This window comes from Sceloporus occidentalis, unplaced genomic scaffold, assembly GCF_023333645.1.
Source record: "Sceloporus occidentalis isolate IW3139 unplaced genomic scaffold, rSceOcc1.0.p SCAF_165, whole genome shotgun sequence".
Taxonomy (NCBI): domain Eukaryota; kingdom Metazoa; phylum Chordata; class Lepidosauria; order Squamata; family Phrynosomatidae; genus Sceloporus; species Sceloporus occidentalis.
The window spans coordinates 1,152,064-1,172,875 of record NW_028317145.1 but is presented as its reverse complement, the minus strand read 5'-3'; the positions used below and the strand labels follow the sequence as shown (position 1 = coordinate 1,172,875).

At 40.0% G+C, this 20,812-nt stretch overlaps 1 protein-coding gene across 1 annotated transcript; it reads right to left on the bottom strand.

The window, feature by feature from the left end:
* Window positions 1-1,507: 1,507 nt before the first annotated feature.
* LOC149279464 (prostaglandin E2 receptor EP2 subtype-like) lies at window positions 1,508-19,974 on the bottom strand. The gene is made up of 3 exons (XM_089501170.1): window positions 19,739-19,974; window positions 11,985-12,816; window positions 1,508-1,825 (listed from the first exon to the last, which is right to left on the bottom strand). Exons 1-3 carry the CDS (start codon window positions 19,972-19,974, stop codon window positions 1,508-1,510), a joined length of 1,386 nt encoding a protein of 461 aa, XP_089357296.1.
* Between the last annotated feature and the right edge of the window lie 838 nt (window positions 19,975-20,812).

Sequence of the window (20,812 nt, the reverse complement as noted above, 5' to 3'; positions counted from 1 at the left end):
ATGCCAACTTGCAATATGGCTAAATATGTGAGTCAACTCACAACATAATTCAACTACCAGCTCTATGTAACACAACACCCCAAACACTACAGAGACTTCCCAATGCCCTATAAATAATAGTAATGGATAATTGAGGGAAGTACAAGTGATGTAGGAGCAGTGTATAATCAATGTGATCAAAATGAGAAAGACTGGCTGGCTCATTCGAGTCTGTCCTACGGTTAAATTGTTGCTCCTCTTGGCTAAAAGTTGGAAAATATACAAAAGAGCCAGTTATAAGGACAATAGCTGGTTTTAACTATGAGAAACATTTAACTAAAACTGGATTTAGGACCAAAGGGTGAGCACGCCACCATGTATGGATATATCTGTGTTCCGTAAAAAGCCTTTGAGAGGACAATATTCAACAATATTTTTTGCCTTTGTCTTGATCTATGCAATTAGGGGTATCATGAAAAGGTTGTCCTTGGTAGTTATATGACCCTTTATGTCTTGTCTATGAAGAAAAAGCAACCCTGGTAGTTCAGCATCAGCAACAAGATAAAATTACATAACATAAACAAATACAGATAAAATGTACACATGCTACCAGATGAATATATTAAGAATTACGGTACATGTAATGCCCGATTAATTTTTTAGCTTCACAGGAGAGGATTTTTTAAGGCCAGGTTCTAATGAAGTTCCATACCTGACTCTATAAATATCCATAGATAGACAGGTCCTTGTCAGTTAATGGTCCTGCCTAAGCAAAGATGTTAAGTTCTCGTCTATACAATGTGTTCAGCTCTGTATTTAATGGTTTCTAAAAAATTCCCTGAGTGTGGTTAGTGTCGTTCATAAGTTGATGTGTCACTGGCTCTGTGGGAGGGATGACAGATGATAATATTCTTGCATACCTAATGTAATAGTATTAGGCAAGTGCTATTTTCATTTTTTACCTGCAGTTTGACGTTTTTTGGGGGTAAAAAACCCTTAAACATTGATTTCATGCTGTATTCTGATTTCCTTTACATAACTGAAAAATTAGTCTTGCCCTAGGGCTTGCATTTTATAATCAGATGCATTTTATATTACAAAATAAATATTTATTTACCAAAATTCCATAAACTTGAGTCCCTTTCTCCTCCCATTGGAGTAAAGTTCTGGGAATCAAAACCCTATGGGATAAAAGATATATCAAGTAGGTAGATTGATAATATTATAGTAGTCTCATGGTAATGACCAACATGCTAAGGGAAAGTAGTTTTTCAAACTGTATGTAGTATTTCCTGCGTATATATTACCCAAAAATTGTAGGTGTGGAAAAAGTCTCCAGGGGTTTTACTGGAATAATGGAAGTTGTAGTCAAACATCAGCAGAAGGATCTCTGGTTGGTGGCTCCTGGTCAATCCTTTTTGTAAAATGGACATAATTGTTAATCCAATTAACATCTAAACTGATGGTTAATATACTCAAGTAATTTTGCTGTAAACAAGAATTAGCCTTTCTTTTTATGTTAATGTTTCTAAACATCTGACTTTTCCCCTTGATCATTTTTTCCATGACTGTCCAGATGGTTCTTTTGAGAGCTTCCATAATTAGTGTCCACAATGTTGAGCTTATTCGTTGATAGTCTGGTATTAAATGAGGGATTAGCTATAGAATTTGTTGCCTTAAATGGAGTCAGACAGCAAACTAGAGATCGAATTAATCTGAGAACAGAGGGTCTTAATATAGTGAACACCCAGGGGTCAATTATCGAATTGACAGAAAGAAATCGTAATGCACGGAGGTCTTGCTTGTCATCACGCAGGCTTTCAAATCTGTTGATATATGCCCGGACCTGCAAAACAAACACACAATTCTAAATGAATACATATCTATAGTATGACTGCCTATTGCTCATGTGCGAATGGAACACTTTGAAGCTCTATTCCTTGTTAAATCTTCAGTATACCACTTCCTCAAATCAAGATCAGAGGTGACTGGCAAGCTGCTTAGTTATCAGTGCCCATACATAAAAAGTGCATGACATGCACCCAAGTGCTTATCACATATCCGCTATACTTCACTTCTATATATCTCCCAAGTTTCCCTCTGTAGGATTCAAATGCCTCGGTCCCACCTTCCTCCGCTGATGTCCCTCTTTTCTAGGAGCTCAGAATTTTTGCTGGGTAAGAGTGCATCACCGTGTTCTATAGACCAAAAAGTCGCCATAATGTGTATAGAAATATGTTTTATATATTGAATTGTGTAACGAAACGATATTAATTTTTGGTGCCTCGCTCTGTGTCTGATACAATCATCCTAGGACCCCTACAGGTGTGCAAAGAGTTTAGTGAAGCCACATCTCCTAAAATAAAAGGGTTCCACTTAAAAATGTGGGGAGGCCTGTTAATGGGTCAGAATATAGTTGGCCGCGTATACTGAATCATAATTCACTAAACGCGTGGCACGAGAACAAATGGATTCTCTAACACATTTAGGGTTCTGTCTCTAAAATGGCATGGATAATGTGGATCCATCATATAACATCTGGCTATAAAGTTTGATTGTGGCTACTATAACAGGTTGGAAAGTTGCAAGATAAACTGTTTTGAGCTTTGGAATCAAATTACTATAAAACCATATGTACTGTATTAACATTTCCCATATTTTAAGATCACATGACATAAGAAGCAATAGCATCACATTTCTCCTTTACCATCTTAAGTAATGATTTTTTTTTTTCCAAAAGTATTAGATTGCCTTCATAATTAGATACATATTAGTTCCGTATTAAATGAATATTACATTTTAGTGTAACATTGTATAGGAGTAAAAAAAAAAATAATGGTTGTGGAGAACAAATAAAAAGGTTTTCTTCGTATTGAATTGTAACAATATAAATTATAAAGCGCTTCGGACTGACATGGACGTAGCTGAACCATAAATACTTTAACAGACTTATCTGTTCAGGCTACACCATTCCCAATAGAACATTAGTGTTCCTAAAAGCATTTTTGTTTATGCATCGTTAGGACGGGTAAATAATCATTCTTGGCTAATTTAAATACCCTGTGACATTGTTAAAGAGGACCATTGCTTCGTATGCAAAGAGGAAACATTGCCATGGCAGCACACCAATACAAATGGTTCCATCATTCAAATTAAGTAATTCCCAGTAATTGCTTGTATCTATTTGAGATTTAAATGCACAAACAAGATATTTTCCTTTTAATGAGAATCTGTTAGAAGGAGTTTAATACGGAAAACATTTTCTACTTCTAAATATACGTGGTGTCTGTTTCGGTTCAGACAAAATGTAGAGGAATTTTGAAATTCAGAGGGCTTTTTCCATTCGGAAAAAACAAGTTGTCACTCATCATCACTCACGCTTTGCCACGCTGTCTCATACTATCTCACGCATATTTTCTCTCAATGTCTCCCTACCTTCTCCTCCAACCTCTTCCATGTCTCCACAGATTCACTTCTTCTCTTCCATGTTCTATATTTCTTCACTCTTCTTTCTTCTCTGGTGATTTGCTTCTCCCGGTGATCTGCTGAGGTACCCTGGGCTCCCGGAGCACTTTTGTATTAGGACATAAACCACAAGGACAACCTTTCCCCAGATTAGAGGAATAGGGGAGAGGCAGTCCTCTCGTTGGGGCTTTGCCCTGTTGTGGAAGTGCTCCATATAGCCAGAATAATGCAAAGAGATTCTTTCTGTGCGGATCAGTCAGTATTATTCTGGCCTCCTGGAGCACCTCTGCATCTGGGGAGAGCCTCAGTGCGCCCCATGGGGACAAGCTTTTAATAGAGGGAGAGGTAGTCCTTGTGGTGTGCCAAGGCTCCGCTCTGCAGAAGTGCTCCAGGAGGCCAGGGTAATGCAACGGATCGCCGGGAGAAGCGGATCACCGGAGAAGAAACAAGAGAACAGGAAGAAAAGAAGGTGAAGGAGTGGAGAACAAGATTCAGCTTCCTGAATCTAAATGCACAAGTCTGGTGCCTGTTATACTAGCATTAAGATACTAATATTCCTTTTTAAAAGTCTGTATGCTTATGGTCTGGTCAAAAGTTACAAAAGCACTCCACTACAAATGCATTTTGTCATATAAGACAATACGCTGCAGCTTCCCCCAATGGTAAAATGCTTTACCCTCTCCCCATAGGTAGAGAATACGTATTAAAAGTATAATATACATTCTTTGCTAGTGAGAATTATGCCTCCGCTCTTTACATAATAAAGTTTTCTGTTTTTTTTGTTTGTTTCCTTTTTTGTAACTAATACTTTTAGATACATAACGACAATTTCCTGACAGTGGAACATGCTTACATTGCTTTTAAAAAAAAATGATCTTTATTCTCTAGACTGTAAGCTTCCAAGACAAGAATCGTTTTTTTCTTAGTCTGTGTATTCTAGTCTCAGCATTCCCCTTCAATATATGTATTGTAAGAAGCACTGTGTAAATTGCTGGCACTATATAAATTAAACATAATAAAATAACAATAATATCATAATAATAATACGCTCAAACAGGTATACTGTATATATATTTAAAAAGTGAGACGCTTCATCCGCCAATCGATTTTAACATCTTTTGATATACTGACTACAGCTAGGGTAACCTGAGCACTAGAGCTATGATTATTAGACCATTCCATGCCAAATGCCATACTAACAAAGGTCCAAAGCTGGCTCTACCAGTTTATGTGCCGCCTTCGATGTGACTATGAAAACTACTCTCCATGAACGCTACAAGAAAGTCATGACAACTGCTGCGTGTAAGAACTGCATATGTTAAAGCCCTGCATATGTTTACAGTTGTTTAAGTCTCACTTTCGTGTATTTTTCACCCATAAATTCCATTTCTTGATGAAAACATAATCCACAATTAATGCATCGCTGCTCATGTGGAATTCTAGAAATAACAGTTGCGTGTGTTATAGGGTTTTTAGAGAGGAGGGAGGGAGTGATACATAGTTTACAAGTTGAATCTTAGCTTCAGAGAAGGAGTCTCTCGGGAAAAGAAATGTATAAATGTCAAGGCACAGTGCTGGTACAAAATCTAATTTATCAAATATGGCATTATATAATACTGAGTGTTTAAAATGTGCGTCAGGTATGGGATATTTAGCTGTATTTGTAACAATGTACACTTGTACACTATGCACCATTAACAAAGAATGTATACTAAAGCTTATGGTGTGTGCTGTTAGAAGGTGTGTGTACGTGTCTGGTGTTACAATGTATGTGTGTAGGCACCCAGACGCCATAACCCTAGAGCTATCCCTGGGCTCTTGTACCTTTTTTTGCTGCTTGACACATAATGTAACACTTTGTTAGTAAGTTTGATTATGTTGTATACAAACATGAACATTTGTACTTGCTGTAGACATCTGTGATGTTCATATTGAAAGTAAGAGAATTCTTTTTTTCATGACCCACCCAACGCCTGTGTGTTATTTTATATTAACCTTTTGTTGGTTTTTATTACCAAAAGTTTAAAATAAATAAGCTTTTTTTTAAAACGATTTTATCTTGCTCCTTTTTAATTTACAAAACGGAATACCTTGTCAGCTACCACTATATCCTTGGTGGGGATTTTACCACCTATGCGCTGAGTGAGCAATTCTATCACTGCTCACCAAAAAGGAATTGAGGACACTCCAGACTGCTCCAAAGGCTGCTGCTAAAGAAATTCCAAGGCAAGGATTATACCGCCTAAACGCACATCTCGGGGCTAACTGAAGAAACCCATACTACATAGTGCTGCCAAAGAAATCTTTAAGGCGAGGATTATATCACCCAAGCGCATACTTTGGGGCTAACTGCTGAAGCCCCCACCAAATGTGAGTAGCCCCTTGCGGCCTTCATTTTATAAAAAATACGTTTTAAGACACATATTGGACTAACCCCCTTGTGAACTACTCTACCTGTCCAAGCCAAGAAGAGGAAACCTTGGCAAGTGGTTCTGCTGCTACATCTACAATAATTTTGTTTTAAAAAGGACTTTTTTAGCGCTTTTATCCTACCCCTTTTGAGTTCACCCAACGCCTTTAGTTTGCACTCATGCAATATATTATCATAACCAGAAGGACTACGCTGCGTAAAAAAGAAATGGTAGATTATCGAAAAATATGGATTCATTTGGATTATTTTTAAATTTGTGATGTGGAATAATTTTAGCAGCTTTTTTGTTTAACTTGAGTACCCTATGTGCCCCCTGCCTTACAACGAGAACACTGGAATGCAGTAATTAATTACCATTTCATATGATCGCTTTGTGTAGCGAGCTGTAAAATGTAGCAGATCGGTCTTTAGAGGCTGCCAAATGATGTGTAGAATTGTTGACAGAACATAGAGATGGTTTTAAGTGCTTTATTGATTTGTCGTGCTGTTCGGGAGATGTTTAAACTGCTTTCTGGAATCCATAAGAGTAACAGGTTAGTGTTGATTTTTGGGCGTGGAACAGCTATCGGTGGATTCTCGTAAGACTATAGACTGTTTCTGTGACATATTTTAGAGGCAGAATTGTGTCTATTATAAAGGCAAAATCGCACCAGAAGCCATAAAGGAAAATGCGTATAAATAATACATATAATTTAAGGTACTTAAAACAATTAGCTACAAATAGCCATTTGTAACACCGCTATAAATCTAAATGCTAAGAAAGCAATTATTTAAAGCTTTTTCTTTAAACAGAATGGACTAACCCATAAAGGACCAGTTAAGTGGTAATCACTTTTTTTGCCCTGATCTAACCTTTTCTTTGTATAAATACACTGCGTAGCGGGCACATTGGCAATCAGGGTTTGGGAAGATTTATTTTTTAATATCTTGGGTAACATTTCCTTCCTTTTCTGTGGTTTCCCTTTTTGTAAATACATGTATTATACCTATTCACAGCCGCCTTAATGTGCCGGGAACAAGACATGCGATTCACACGGTATTACCGTATTTACATATACGGTAAATACGGTAAATGTGCTTTTAGCACTCCAGCCATGGTGTTGCAAAGGGTATGTAGCCCATTCTCCTTTAAATAATTAACACTAATTACATTAATTAATATGTGTAATCGGTGTATAATTTCTATGTGGATTGGCGTTAGAAAATTAATTTTGTGTTCTCCTGCCTGCTTCAGCTACAGTAACACCCATTTTTAACTCAAGTACTCAAGTTGTGAGTGGAGAGGCAGAAAATCACTTATGTTGGCTGAATCCGTGTGGTTGACTGCAGGGCCATATTTACCTTCAATGCTGCCCTAGTGTTAACTCAATGCAGACCCACCGGCCACCCCTTCCCCACCAGGATATGGCGACACAGTCCCATAGTGTTGTTGGCCAGTTGGGGAGATCAGTGGTCTCCCTTTTAGCCAGCCCATTGAGCAGTGGCCTTACAGAGAGCCTGATCACCTAAAAGTGTGTTGGCTCGCTGTCAGACAGCCTGCTGCCCACCCTGACCTGCCACCCTGGGCAAGAATATGCCACTAGCTGCCCATCCCTCAACTCATTCCTCTTTCTGGGAAGGATTCATAGCCTAGTTTTTTCACCCAAAAATTGCATGCATGGCTCCCTATATTTTATTTATATCGACAAGTCTAAGTGTTTTTGCCGACTGCCAGTGAATTTAACGAAGGTTTCAAGCCATATTAATCTTTCTTGAACATGACTGTGTCACTAATTTAAAGGCATGTAAATTGTAAATATACTTTCTTTTGTAACATAATCTAATTTTTAAATATTATTGGGGTTTTTAAGCCTGTGGAACACTGTGATACACTCATACCCACTAATTCTGTAAACATCTTACTAAATGCAGAAAAAAGGTTGGAGGCCAAGGGAACTGAGGCTAAAGACTTTCAAAAAGAGAGAACAGCGATGATGAAGGTCCCAAGGAAAATTAGTTACACAGAGATATCATTCAGCAAGGGACATTTGGCAACTTTCCTGATGGTATAAATATGTTTTACATCTAAGACTAGTGTAAGATGTCATAAGTAGATCTTCCCAAGAAATTCCATACATATATATATATATATATATATATATAGGGACTGGGGTCTCTTGGGAGGTGATTTTCACTTGTTATGAGTTATCCTTAATCTTGGATTTCCCAGTAACCCTAACAACGTCACATTAATACTACTACTACCAAAAAAAATGCTTATGAACTGGGAAAAAAATATTTCTTATGCCACAACTTCATCTGGTTTAGATTTATGAAGTAGGATTCTGGTAGAAACACATCATTTCAAGGCGGATACAAATCACTCAGCCCATCTAGTCTGCCCATTATCCCTGCTTAAAAGACTCAATGTCCTTTTATATTCAGGGTAGCCATATGCCTATCCACGCATGTTTATATTCCCACATCGTATTACCCGCTACCACTTCTGCTGGTGCTTGGTGTACTTATTTTCTTTTAGGACGTTTTGATGGTATTTGCTGGTTATCCCACTAGTGGATGCACCTCCATTCTTACAATCTCTTCAATATATATTTTTAAGGGTCCTGTAACATCTTCCCAGAACCCTGTATATCTCCATAGATATAATAAACATGATGGTCTAAGTTGTGGGCACTGAGCACATTTCTAAACCCAAGATATTATAAAAAAAATATTATTCCATTACATTCCATATCACACAGTTTATACATTTTACACAGGGCCGGCCCAAGACATAATGCCGCCTGGGGCGAAGTTTAAAATGCTGCCAAACCCCCCCCCCCCCCCGCGGCCAGGGGTCATTATCTAACCTTCCTCTCCCTCCCTATTATCTACCCTATCCCCCCCCTTTGTACGTCACTTACCTTGCAGCGGTCCTGCGGCGAGTCTCCCTGCTCTGCCGCGGTGCACGCTGCTTTACTGCTGAGCGCCGGAAATGACGTCATCTTCCGGCCCTCAGCATTACAGGCCGGCACCCAGACCAAGCTAGAGGCCTCGCAGAGGAGAGAGAGGGGCGCCGAGTGGGTACTGCCGCCTCTTCAAAAGTGCCGTCTGGAGCAATTGCCCCACTCTGCTCCATGGTAGGGCCGGCCCTGCTTATACATGATGATTTAAGGCACTAAGACAGACGTCTTCATGGAACCTCGTTTCAAGTCACAACTTTGAGATAACTCAGGTATAATTATTCTATCTATTAGAAAACTAGTTCTAGTTATTTGAGAAGCCAAGATGTTAAGGTGAGAAAACTTACATAGAATGTGAAGGGAACTGTTTTATTCTGATTGTTTTGGAAGAATCCCCCCAGACTCAGGGTAAAGCATACTATAAGTCCCCACAAGATGAGGATGGATGAAAAATGCCCCCAGTGAATGATGGAAAAGCGGCAGATCCTCTTTCAAATGTGGCCTTTCTGATCTTTAAAAGAGGCAAAAACTGGACAAATTACTTGCAATCAATCATGATAGTTTCAGTAATCCATAAAAGCAGATAACAGATATCTGACATTCATCCCTTGGTCAACTGATACCAATCAGCTCTGCCCAAAACTACAGCTGGGAAATAGAACAGGGAAGAGTGTATAACTGCTAAGGTGCAGCAGAGAGAAAAGGAACCAAAATATTTCTTAAGGTAAATAATAACATTAACAAAGCACTAAACTAACATGGAATGTCAGACAACAGCTTAAATGTTGCAAAAATGGTACTTGCAACACTTTTGTTGTCTAAATAATTTTAAAGATTTCCCCTTTTTGTGCACCATGTCTGCTTTATCAGATAATAATGCTAGAAAACTACATACATAGATTAACTAAAAAGAGAAATATAATATTTTCCAAAAGGAAAAATAAATTATTAAATGATTATATATATATATATATATATATATATATATATATATATATATATATATATACTTACTAAAAAGCACTCATCATACCATGAAGGCAATTGAAAACCAAAAACCAGGCCAAAACACCTTTAAAAGCTCACTTGAGACTTTAGGGGTAAGGAGTTTATTGTACTGTCTGGCAGTATATTTATATCATATGCAGGGTACGGACAATTAATATAATATAGGAATGCTGGGGATACTAATAAGATAAAAACTTGCTTGACTCAATAGATTTCGTAAGGTATCATTATTTAAACATAATAAATATAAAAAAAAAACAAAAACGTGTACCTTTTCTAGGTACTTATAACAATATGTATACAGTGGGATGTTTTCCTTTAAATCAAGTACAGTTATCTCAAAGATCAACAAAAGACTGCATAGATCAGAAAGTGCAAGGGATTTTACTGGCAGATGGCTCTTTCACAACATTAGTAAATAGGGTAATGTGTATTCTGTGACACACAGGAAGACACATGTCATACATGAGGCTCCAAGGTTAAGAAATGCAAAGGACATGTAGAAAAATATACATTCTGCCTTAAACCCGGAAAATATATATATATATATATATATATATATATATATATATATATATATATATATATACACGTAAATGAGCTAGTAAAGTGTGGCATAAGTTGTGCCGAACTGAGCCAAAACTTGGCCTAACTTGTGATGTTGGGACACAGAGGTCTGGAAGTTTGAGACTCACTTGCCATAGAGTGGTGATCATCAGCCAAAGCCTGAGCAAAATGAGATATAACCTAACATGAGCCAGAGCACCTTTACTTTTCTTACTGAATGGGTTAAATTAAAGGGGAAGTACTGCATTAAACTCAGGGTTAGATTTGCTAAGAGCTGAAAAGTCTTAGGGGAAAGTCCAGAGTAAACTCCAGCAATATTCTGTGGGGGCCGATGATTCATCAAGTTGAATACTAAGCTCCCAAGAATAGAAAATTACATTTCACTCTTTAGTTCTTTCTTCTCCACAGATGACCAACTGTCTGTCTGCTGGACAGATGCCCCCCAGTCAACCACAAGATGATATATCTTGTAATGTATTGCATCAAACACATCAGACCCCAAACCTTATGACACTTACTGCTATGTGCCCCCCACATTAAAAGATACTTTTCCCATCCTGCCAATGGATCTATCACAAAAAAGTAAGTGTATGATCTAGGCATTCATAAGAAATCCTGTGTCTTAATCCCATTAAAAGGTCAGGTCAAGCGTGTGACATGTGAATAAATACACTAAATATTTTATGTAAAAATGAACATCTGGGGCATTTTAGAATTTATGGTGGGTCATAACCTCATGAAATCCAAAGGTCTATGGGAAGTCATTAAGAATCCTGTTTATCTATCACAAGTGATGTGCTTGTTTAATGGGGTGATTTGTTTTAATGGTCTATTCATATTACCCTGAACTGTGATAAACATCAACCTCTGGCTGTAGTTTCTCACCCACAAGAAGACATTTCAACCACACAAGGTCCCCTGGAATTAAAGAGGTAGTTAATGGATGAAGCTAGGAAGTGTCACCCAGCTTGCTCCTGTGATATTTGTATATCTGTCATCTTTAAGTTTGAGGTCAGGTAATTATAAGACAAGAAAAACTGCTTTTGGGGTTTTATTGTGGAAAAAGGTTATCTGAAGGAACCAAAATGAATGGGAGTCATACCTTTGTGTGGATATGAGGACTGCAGCACTGGAAGATTTAATTCTAAAACCCTTCCATGGTTTTTGCAGATAATTATAAATTGACTTTTCATAAGGTATAAGGAAAGAAGAAAAGTGTTCCCCAAAGTGTAAAACTGTCCCAGTCATCATTTTAGCTGGGAACGCTTAATTGTCAAGTGACTCAAAGGCACGCACTGATAGGTTGTTGCCATAGAAAGTTAAGGAGCATCTTGAAATGTTTATGATTACACCTCCCGAGGAAAGAATAAGATGTCAGATCTGCAGTTTATTTATGTCTAAGTGGGACAGCACCTTTATTAAATGCATTTTCTCCTGAATTTTTGAGCTCTACCGTATCAATTAAAACTTGAGAAGTTATTTTGAATATTTTACCCCAAATTGTAACCCTTTCCGTCATTATCACAATCATGATTGTCTATACATATAGACATGATTGATTCGCAGTGCTAAATAACTGCATGGACACTTACTGTAAAAGGGACAGAGCAGATGATGAAGATGATTGTCATGATGGACAGGAGGATGAGGTGGTCAATCTCCTCTGACATGGACACTCTTTCTCTCTTATTCACCATCAGCGATCCAAATCTTCGTGTCTTCTGGCGTCTGTGCATCCTCACCAGGCTGACCATTACAACTACATTGCACGATATGACCGCGATGATCAGGATGAGCAGGAGAGTGGCGTACAAAGTGGAGTACACATTGCTGGTCCGTCCATTCACATAATGCCCCCGCATATTTATAAAGCACCAGGTCCCGGGGCAATACTGTATATACCCCCCTACACCCATGGATGGCAGGAGGCAGAAGAAGATGCAGAAGAGGTAGATCACAGGGAAGGTGATGAGACCACAGCGTTTCCTAATGTACTTCTCATAAAAGTAGGGATGCCCTATGGCCAGGGCTCGCTCCAGAGCCATAGCAAAGAGGACAAGCATGGTGGCAAGGCTGAAAAAAGTCATCGCGAAGGCAAAGTAGTGGCAGACACTGGCATCCATGGCACACAGAGTGAGGTTTTTGGTGTAAGAGACCAGAACCACTGGGCTGATCATGCAGGTGCCCAGCAGGTCAGTGATGACCAGTCCGGTGACCAGGATGAGGAATAGGGAGGTTTGCCCCCTCTTGCGACTTGCCAACAGCACCAGGGCAATCAGGTTCCCCACTACCCCCGCTGCAAACATCACGGCGCTGATGGCCGGACTCTCGTTGGGGTCCAGGTGGGTCTTGTTAACGCAGAAGTCATTGGTGGTCCGGTTGCTGGATCCTGCTGCCCCATTCATGCTCCCGGAGGAGGCAGAGCTGTGGAGAAAGCCCCCTTCCAATATCAGCACAGAGGAGCCCGACAGCTCATGGCAGGGACCCCGGACCCTGTGTGTGTTCGGCAGCTCCGGACAGATTGTGGCTGAGAGGCACGGCGTGGGGATGCCTCTGACGTCACGCTCACTACTCTCCACCCAGAGCCCACGGGGAGGGACTGCGGACCTGCCACATTCCCTTAAACTTCCACGCTTCACGGTCTACTGTCAGAACTTTGCAGATCATCATTCTAATCATCCAGGAGGACTCCCAACAGTGAGCAGAACCACTTCTGTGCTGTTTGCCTGATCACTCTCTAAACCGTTCACCACCTAGAGAGATTACTCTTATGACACTGAGGCTCCATGAGAGCTCAAAGATCATTAATGACACTAATGTCTGCCTAGCTTCGGTGTTATGATACTTTAATGAATTGGTGAGTAGTGGCTAGCAGAAAAGACACAGTGGGTAGGGTGGAAAGATGCAATGTTCTGCAGCCCTGAAAAACTACAATAAATGGAGTATATTTTTGGTACTTAATATGCCATATTCTCTAGAAATTCTATAAATAAATCTCAGATGTGGTTCTGATGTTAACAGCACTTTATTCATATTTTCTCTGTGTTATCAGGAAATGAGGCGCATCTTTATGAGAAGAGAAGTGGTTGGAATATCATTTAAGATCATCTTGGCTTCTCCTGACCTCAGTCCTTTTTAGTGTCAGTGTTGAAAAGTTCCAAAACAGGGTGACATCTGCAGCAACCAGTTTGATGACACGTCTCCCATGAGTCTAGAAAGCCGTCCTAATCTTTAATGTTTTTTGTGCTGAAATTTGAGGGGTCTTTTACCCCAAATATTTAGGAGCCCAATGCAACCAAGTCCCCTCCATATAATCAAGCCAAGATTTTAGTGAATACACCCCTTGCAACCTCCCCAGCTGCAGGTCATTGACTATTAGTTATGTCCGGAAATATTTGGACACTGACACAATTTTCATCATTTTGGCTCTGTTTGCCACCACATTGGATGTAAAACGAAACAACCGAGAGGGAATTGAAGTGCAGACGTTTAGCTTTAATTCAAGGGATTGAAGAAAAAATATCATTTAGGAATTGCAACCATTTTCATACATATTCCCCTTAATTCAGGGTCTCAAATGTAATTGGACAAATCAACACAATCGCAAAGAAATTGTTCATTTGTTGAGAATCCTTTGCAGACACTGACTGCTTGAAGTCTGGAACGCACGGACATCTCCAAATGCTGGGTTTGCTCCTTAGTGATGATTTGCCAGCCATTTACCGCAGCTGTCTTCGGTTATTGTCTTTCTGCCTTAAGTTTTATCTTCAGCAAGTGAAATGCGCGCTCGATCAGGTGGAGATCAAGTGATTGACTCGGCCATTGCAGATTATTCCACTTTTTTCCCTTAAAAAAAACCTCCTGGGAATCAACTTCGCTGAATTAGGTTAAATCTGAGCAGATAATATATCCCTATACACTATCCGGCTGCTTCTGTCTCCTGTCACATCATCAATAAACACTAGTGACCAGTGCCACCAGAAGCCATGCATGCCCACGCCATCACGCTGCCTCCAGCGTGCTTTACAGATGATGTCGTATGCTTCGGATCGTGAGCCATTCCAAGCTTTCTCCATAATTTTCTTTCCATACTTTTCTTCCCATCATTCTGTTACAGCTTGACCTTTTGTTTCATCTGCCCCCAAAAATATATATATTTTTTTAGATGTTTTGTCTTCTCCGGACCTTTTACCTGCTAAATTGATGAAGAAATAACAAAGGAATATCCCGCACCTGTCCATGAAACAGCTTTTGAGTCAATTGTTCAATTATTTTTTTCTCTCGAAAAAAGGGGGGCTACATATTTAACAGCTGCAATCCCTAAACCCTTCCTCCAATTTGGATGTGAATACCCTTACAATTTAAGCTGAGAGACTGCACTTTAAGCCCGTATTTAACTGTAACTTAAATTCATTTCGGTATTTCTCAGTAAGAAGTGGGTAGGAGCATAACTTGCCAACCATCACAATGTAGTCAGGGCAATCCTGATAACTGGACAGCTTTCCCAACCAGTATCCCTACAGACTGGTAACCCCCTGTTCCCAGTGAAACATGTTTAGGGTTAGGTAGGACTTGCCAAACTTGGGGTGCTTTGACGCAGTGGTGGGCGAAGCGATATATGGCCATATAGTGTGACGGAATCCCCAGTATTTATGCCCTAGATAGTTGTTTGCTGGGTGTCCCCTGATACCGCAACTCCCCAAATCTGAATTTATTTGCTTTTTAGGGCGTGCTTCCCGTCTCGTATTTTTTGGAAACGTGTTTGAGGCCAGGACTTATCATGAGTATACTGCGGTGTCGCATCGCTGCTGACCCCATACACCATTTCCACATTACCAGAGAAGTCTTGAAAGGTGGCAGGTGTGATAATACTTTTCTGCAGGTGATCGTACAAAATACCTTTCAATGATTTGCCCTGCTTCAGCGCCATGAACTCAGGAACAGACTCGACAACTTGTGCTGTGTTTTCTATTTTCTGCAACCATCTACGACCTGTAGGTGCTTCTTTTTCTTGTATGCTGGAATACCGGCCATTTGTTCCCTATAGTGAGTCTAAGTGATGGACCTGGAGTTTGTAGCGGGTTGGGGGCTCCTAACAGAAATCCTACTCACCGATAGAGCTAGTGATGCCCAATACTTTCTGGTCACTATTGATAGTTGTGGTTGTATTCTGTGTGCATACCCTAGAAATTTGTTATTTGAAATCTCTATAAAAAATATAGAATTTGTAAGACCTTTTTCAAGATATATGCCAGTTCCATAAATGTTCCCTCACTGTATTAACCTCAACCACTTCTGCTGGGAGGCTGTTTCACGTATCTACCACACCCTTATTAAAGTAAGACTTCCTTACATCACATCTACTTATATCCAGTTTTTATGTTAATGTGTTCACATCTTAACAAGTTTTTACTTGAAGATTTCTTTTAGAGCTGTGTAAAAAATGTGATACCCCCACCATTCCGGTACGTTTCTTTGTTTTTGATGGGCTGCTTTGTTATTATATTAGACTTGTATTCACTTGTAAGGTAGAGTTAGAGTGTAGATGTTATATTAAGAGGCTATGCGTGGAAAGACTTTTGAGCCCTGGTTTGCAGAATAAAATATGTGCAATAACACTTGTCAGAGTACGCTGTGCATTGCAATAAATGTGTCACTAATTGCATCCATTAGGGGCAGACGTTCCCCTCCGCGCCAGTCTCCTGGAGTAGTTTAAAAACTCAGCGTGAATGGCACTAATGGACTGGCAGGAAGTTAAATAGACTAATTTTTAAAGATGGATCAGGAATTAGAAATGTTTGATTCTGCTTTGGATAGAAAACAATACTATATGATATATCATACCTCCCAATAGTCCTGGCTTTCACAGGACAGTCCTTATTTGGGGCCAGTGTCCTGCTGTCCCAGTTAGCTGCCCCACTGGTCTAGTTTCGCAGGCAGTGGGGATCAGGGACCAGTGGGGGAGATCCTCTTATCTCCGCGGACTGACCCAGGGAGCAGTGAAATCAATGATTATACATGTAATTCCTTGGTCTTCCTGATGGTGCTGGTGCACTGGGGCTTCTTTAATCTGAGGTCATGTGACCCTTTCTTTACACACACAGGTTGACTCCTCACCCTTATAGTTTGGTGCTATTTTAAAGAAAAAAACTGTATGGTAGGAGGCTCCCACCCTCCTTACCTAAACTTTAGTTTTGCAACGTTGATGTAGATGCAGCAGACTTGACCTCCACTTCCTGCACCAGTCTGCCTCATCTACATCAACGTTGAGAATGAAGAATCAGGGCGGAATGAAAGTTCCTGCTCGTGTTGCCTGGGGACCGCGTTTTTGCCGGACCGCACTACCCAAAGCGCTCTGCAGTCTTCTGATCCGGTCTTCCAGACACCCTAGAAAAGGTAAAAATGCTAAACCCTGATTATAGGCCGCACTCCCACTTTAAAGATTTAAATTACGGGAAAAAAGTGCGGCCTAAAATAGGGCCAATATGGTATTTATATATTGTGTGGTCACATCAGCCATGTTTTCCAGGACACATCATTTTAACATATTGCTGACTAGGGCTGCCCTGCCATATGGGAATTATAACCCCTACCTTGTAGACGTCAAAGGGTACAAATAATTATACTAGGCTCTACAGGTGCCTAGTCTAAAACTAGAGGATTTAAGGATTATATGCAATACAAGGAGGGTGGTAGATAAGTGAAACAGCTCTCCGACGCCAAGTGATAGTAGAGTTAGTGGTAGTAGAGTGAGGCAAGTTAAACATGCATAGGATATGCATATGTCTATCCTGAATATAAGACAAGACCAGGGACTTAACGGGCAGACTACATGGGCCAAATGGGCAGGTTCTATGTTTCCAATGTTATTCCTCGTTAACCTAGTCCATGAAGCCAAAGAGATATTTAAACATGTTTGGATAGCGTTTGTTTAAAAAAAAAAAAAAAAAAAAATTGGTTTAAAATAGCTGCGTATAATTCATTTACCACGCCGCTAGCAGGGACATGGGAGTTTTCCTGGATTTTGAAATAGAATCATTTTCAGACACCCACTTATGATTCTTGCCATGCTCATTTTTCCCACAGGGATGCACTTATTCATTTACAAAATACACAAAAACTGGAACTCCCAATGTGATAAGCAGAACTTTTTTGTGGTTCCAAAAATGTAGTAATATTTTAATTGGCAATCGAGACAGGACAAGGCTAGTCTTAAAATAGCATTATGTATGGCTGGTTTCCCATTTTCTTTTTTTTGTGTATCTCACTTTAGGGAGATTTAGCATTTTAGTATTAGGGTATTTTTATGTTATTTTATAATCCATTGTGTGTGTGTGTGTGTGTGTCAGTGGCGACTCTAGAAACAGTATATAGGGGGGGTACACAAGATACCACAGTCAAACTGGGGGGGCATTAATAATTCCCACCATTAAATCATACCACTGAAAAAACATATATATATATATAGTCAAAAGTAATGTGCTATGGAATGATACTTTTGTTATTGGACAATACAATACTTAATCATTCAACATGGGAAGCCTGAAGCCACAATTTAGTACGACTAATCCTTGAAATCCTTTAAACAACACAATACCTTAAATTTTCCACTAAATGATTTCAGGGCCTAATATTAGCTCCTGCTGCCCATATATATTAATATTAGCCCCAGTTGCCGATTATATATTAATATTAGTCCCTGCTGCCGATTATATATTTATATATATATGTATATATATTTACTCACAGAGTCCATTGCACACCATTCCAAATATTCCAAGCCCGGTGCTAGTAACCAGCGGTTTCCATGTAAAACACTTTCAAAAAGATGGTCAGCACTCCAGGTCTTTAAATAGACAATTTCATTTTATTCAAAGTCAACGTTTCAGTCATTACTGACTTTCATAATGACTGAAACGTTGACTTTGAATAAAATGAAATTGTCTATTTAAAGACCTGGAGTGCTGACCATCTTTTTGAAAGTGTTTTATATGTATATATATATATATAAATATAAATATAAGACCCTGCTGCCGGTAGCAGGTATAGATCAACACATTAACACACAAACCCAGCTTTGCATGTATAGATCAATTGAAATTCACTTGTGATCTCAGCACTGAAGGTATATATCAAATAAACAGAATCAGACATACAAATCCTGTATTTGCAGGTATACAATAATAATATATGAAATGTAGCATTGCAGGTATAGATCAAATCAATACATGGAAACAGCATTGCAGGTATTAATCAACTGAACAAGACATACAAACCCTGTATTTACAGGTATACATAAATAATGTATGGAAACATAGCATAGCAGATATGGATCTACAGAATAACACAGAAACCCAGCTTTGCAGGTACAGATCAATTAGAATTCACATAAAAACACGGCATTAAAGGTATATTTAAAACCCCCTAAATTACAGGGATAGATCACAGGTTGCACACCCCAAAGCAAGCCCTGGCGTCCACACTGTCCACATAGAACCTGGCCAGCACCCAGATAACACACATACGATTTGCCATCTTTGTCCCATATACACCCTGCCTGTGCCATCTTGGTCCCCAAGGCTCAAACATCCTGCTAGTGCCATCTTTGCCCTTCCACAATTATACATCTATGATACACACAATCACATTAACTCATGCTCTCCCTCATTCAGACAATTCATCCATTTTAAGAAACTACGCCCCTTGGAGCTTCAAATGAGGGGCTACATGTATTTCGAGGACAAAAGTTGAGTGCACAAATAATGATGGAATGTGTCGCTTTGGCTAGAAAATGTTTTTTCTATCCATAGCGACATGTTCATTTGCGTCTTGTGCACTCCAGGTTTGTACTAGAAACACATACAGCCCCTCATTTGATGCGCCAAGGGGTGTAGTTCTTGCAAATGTGTACTTTTTGTGCCATAATTTAACTTCCTACATGAGCAGTAATGCCACGTCAAGGCTTCAACCCTAATTACTGACCACTACATGCCTTTCATATCTCCATTCACTCGCAGAAGCACACACCATACTTTCCATACATTCACTCACAGAAGCACACACACCATTCTTTCCCCTTACAATCCCAAAGAAATGATGGTAAAGGGAGAAAAAAAAAATAAAAAATCACTTTTACAGAAAAAATAAGTTTTGCAGTAAAAATGCAATGCGCTCCAGGGATAAGATGGTTATTTTAATAATATTTGCAGTTCATCAGGATTTCAAAAATTGCCTCCCTCTACCGTTGGCTAAATTTAACCCCATGATCAAAGGGATCATGGGATTAAAAATTAGTATCGGCCATTTTTAAAAAGGAATGTGACTTTTATTAGCGGAGATGATGTACCCGAGAAATGGAAGGCTGTTCTTTTCAAAGTCGCATTTCTCGGCTTTGGCATAGAGACTGTTCTCACGCAGTCTTTGCAGAACGGAACGTAGATGTATACGATGGGTTTTGACGTCAGGTGAGTATACAAGGATATCGTCGAGGTAGACGACTACGCGGGAGAGCAACATGTCTCGGAACACGTCATTAACGAAGGCTTGAAACACGGCAGGAGCATTACAGAGGCCGAAGGGCATGACCCTGTACTCATAATGACCATATCTTGTATTAAAGGCGGTCTTCCATTCGTCGTTTTCTTTAACGCGTACTAGGTTGTATGCCCCTCTTAGGTCGAGTTTGGTGAAAATCGTAGCCCCCTTCAATCTGTCATAGATCTCCGTGATTAACGGAAGAGGATACCGTTTTTTTACGGTAATGCGATTTAGTCCCCTGTAGTCTATGCATGGTCGAAGGGAGCCCTCCTTCTTGGAAACAAAAAAGAATCCGGCCCCTGCTGGTGAGGAAGAGGGTCGGATGAAGCCCTTCTCCAGGCTCTCTTTGATGTATAATTCAAGGGCCTCATTTTCGGGCTCCGACAGGGGATATGTGCGTCCTCGTGGTGGCATGGTACCCGGCAACAAGTCTATGGCACAGTCGTAAGGTCTGTGAGGGGGTAGGCGTTCTGCCTGTCTTTTGGAAAATACATCCAGAAAGTCCCAATAATGTTTCGGCACTAGAAGCTTGGGGTCTGTAGGCTTGATTTCCAGAACGAGGTTCACCCGTGTGCAAGGTAGAGAACACAGGCGGTGACAGGAAGGACTCCATGCAAGTATCTCGCCTGCGTCTCAGTCAATGCGAGGGTTGTGCAGCCATAGCCAGGTGAACCCCAGTATCAAGGGGGCATGAGGTGACTGTATGAGTTCAAACGTCATGGTTTCTCTGTGGGTTGCTCCAATGTACATAGTAAGCGGACTGGTCTCTTGGGTGACCACTCCCCGACCTAAGAGACTACCGTCCACAGCAGTCACCACAGAAGGAGTCTTTTTGGGACGTAACGGTAGCCCGTGTCGTACGGCCCATTGGTCGTCCAGAAAC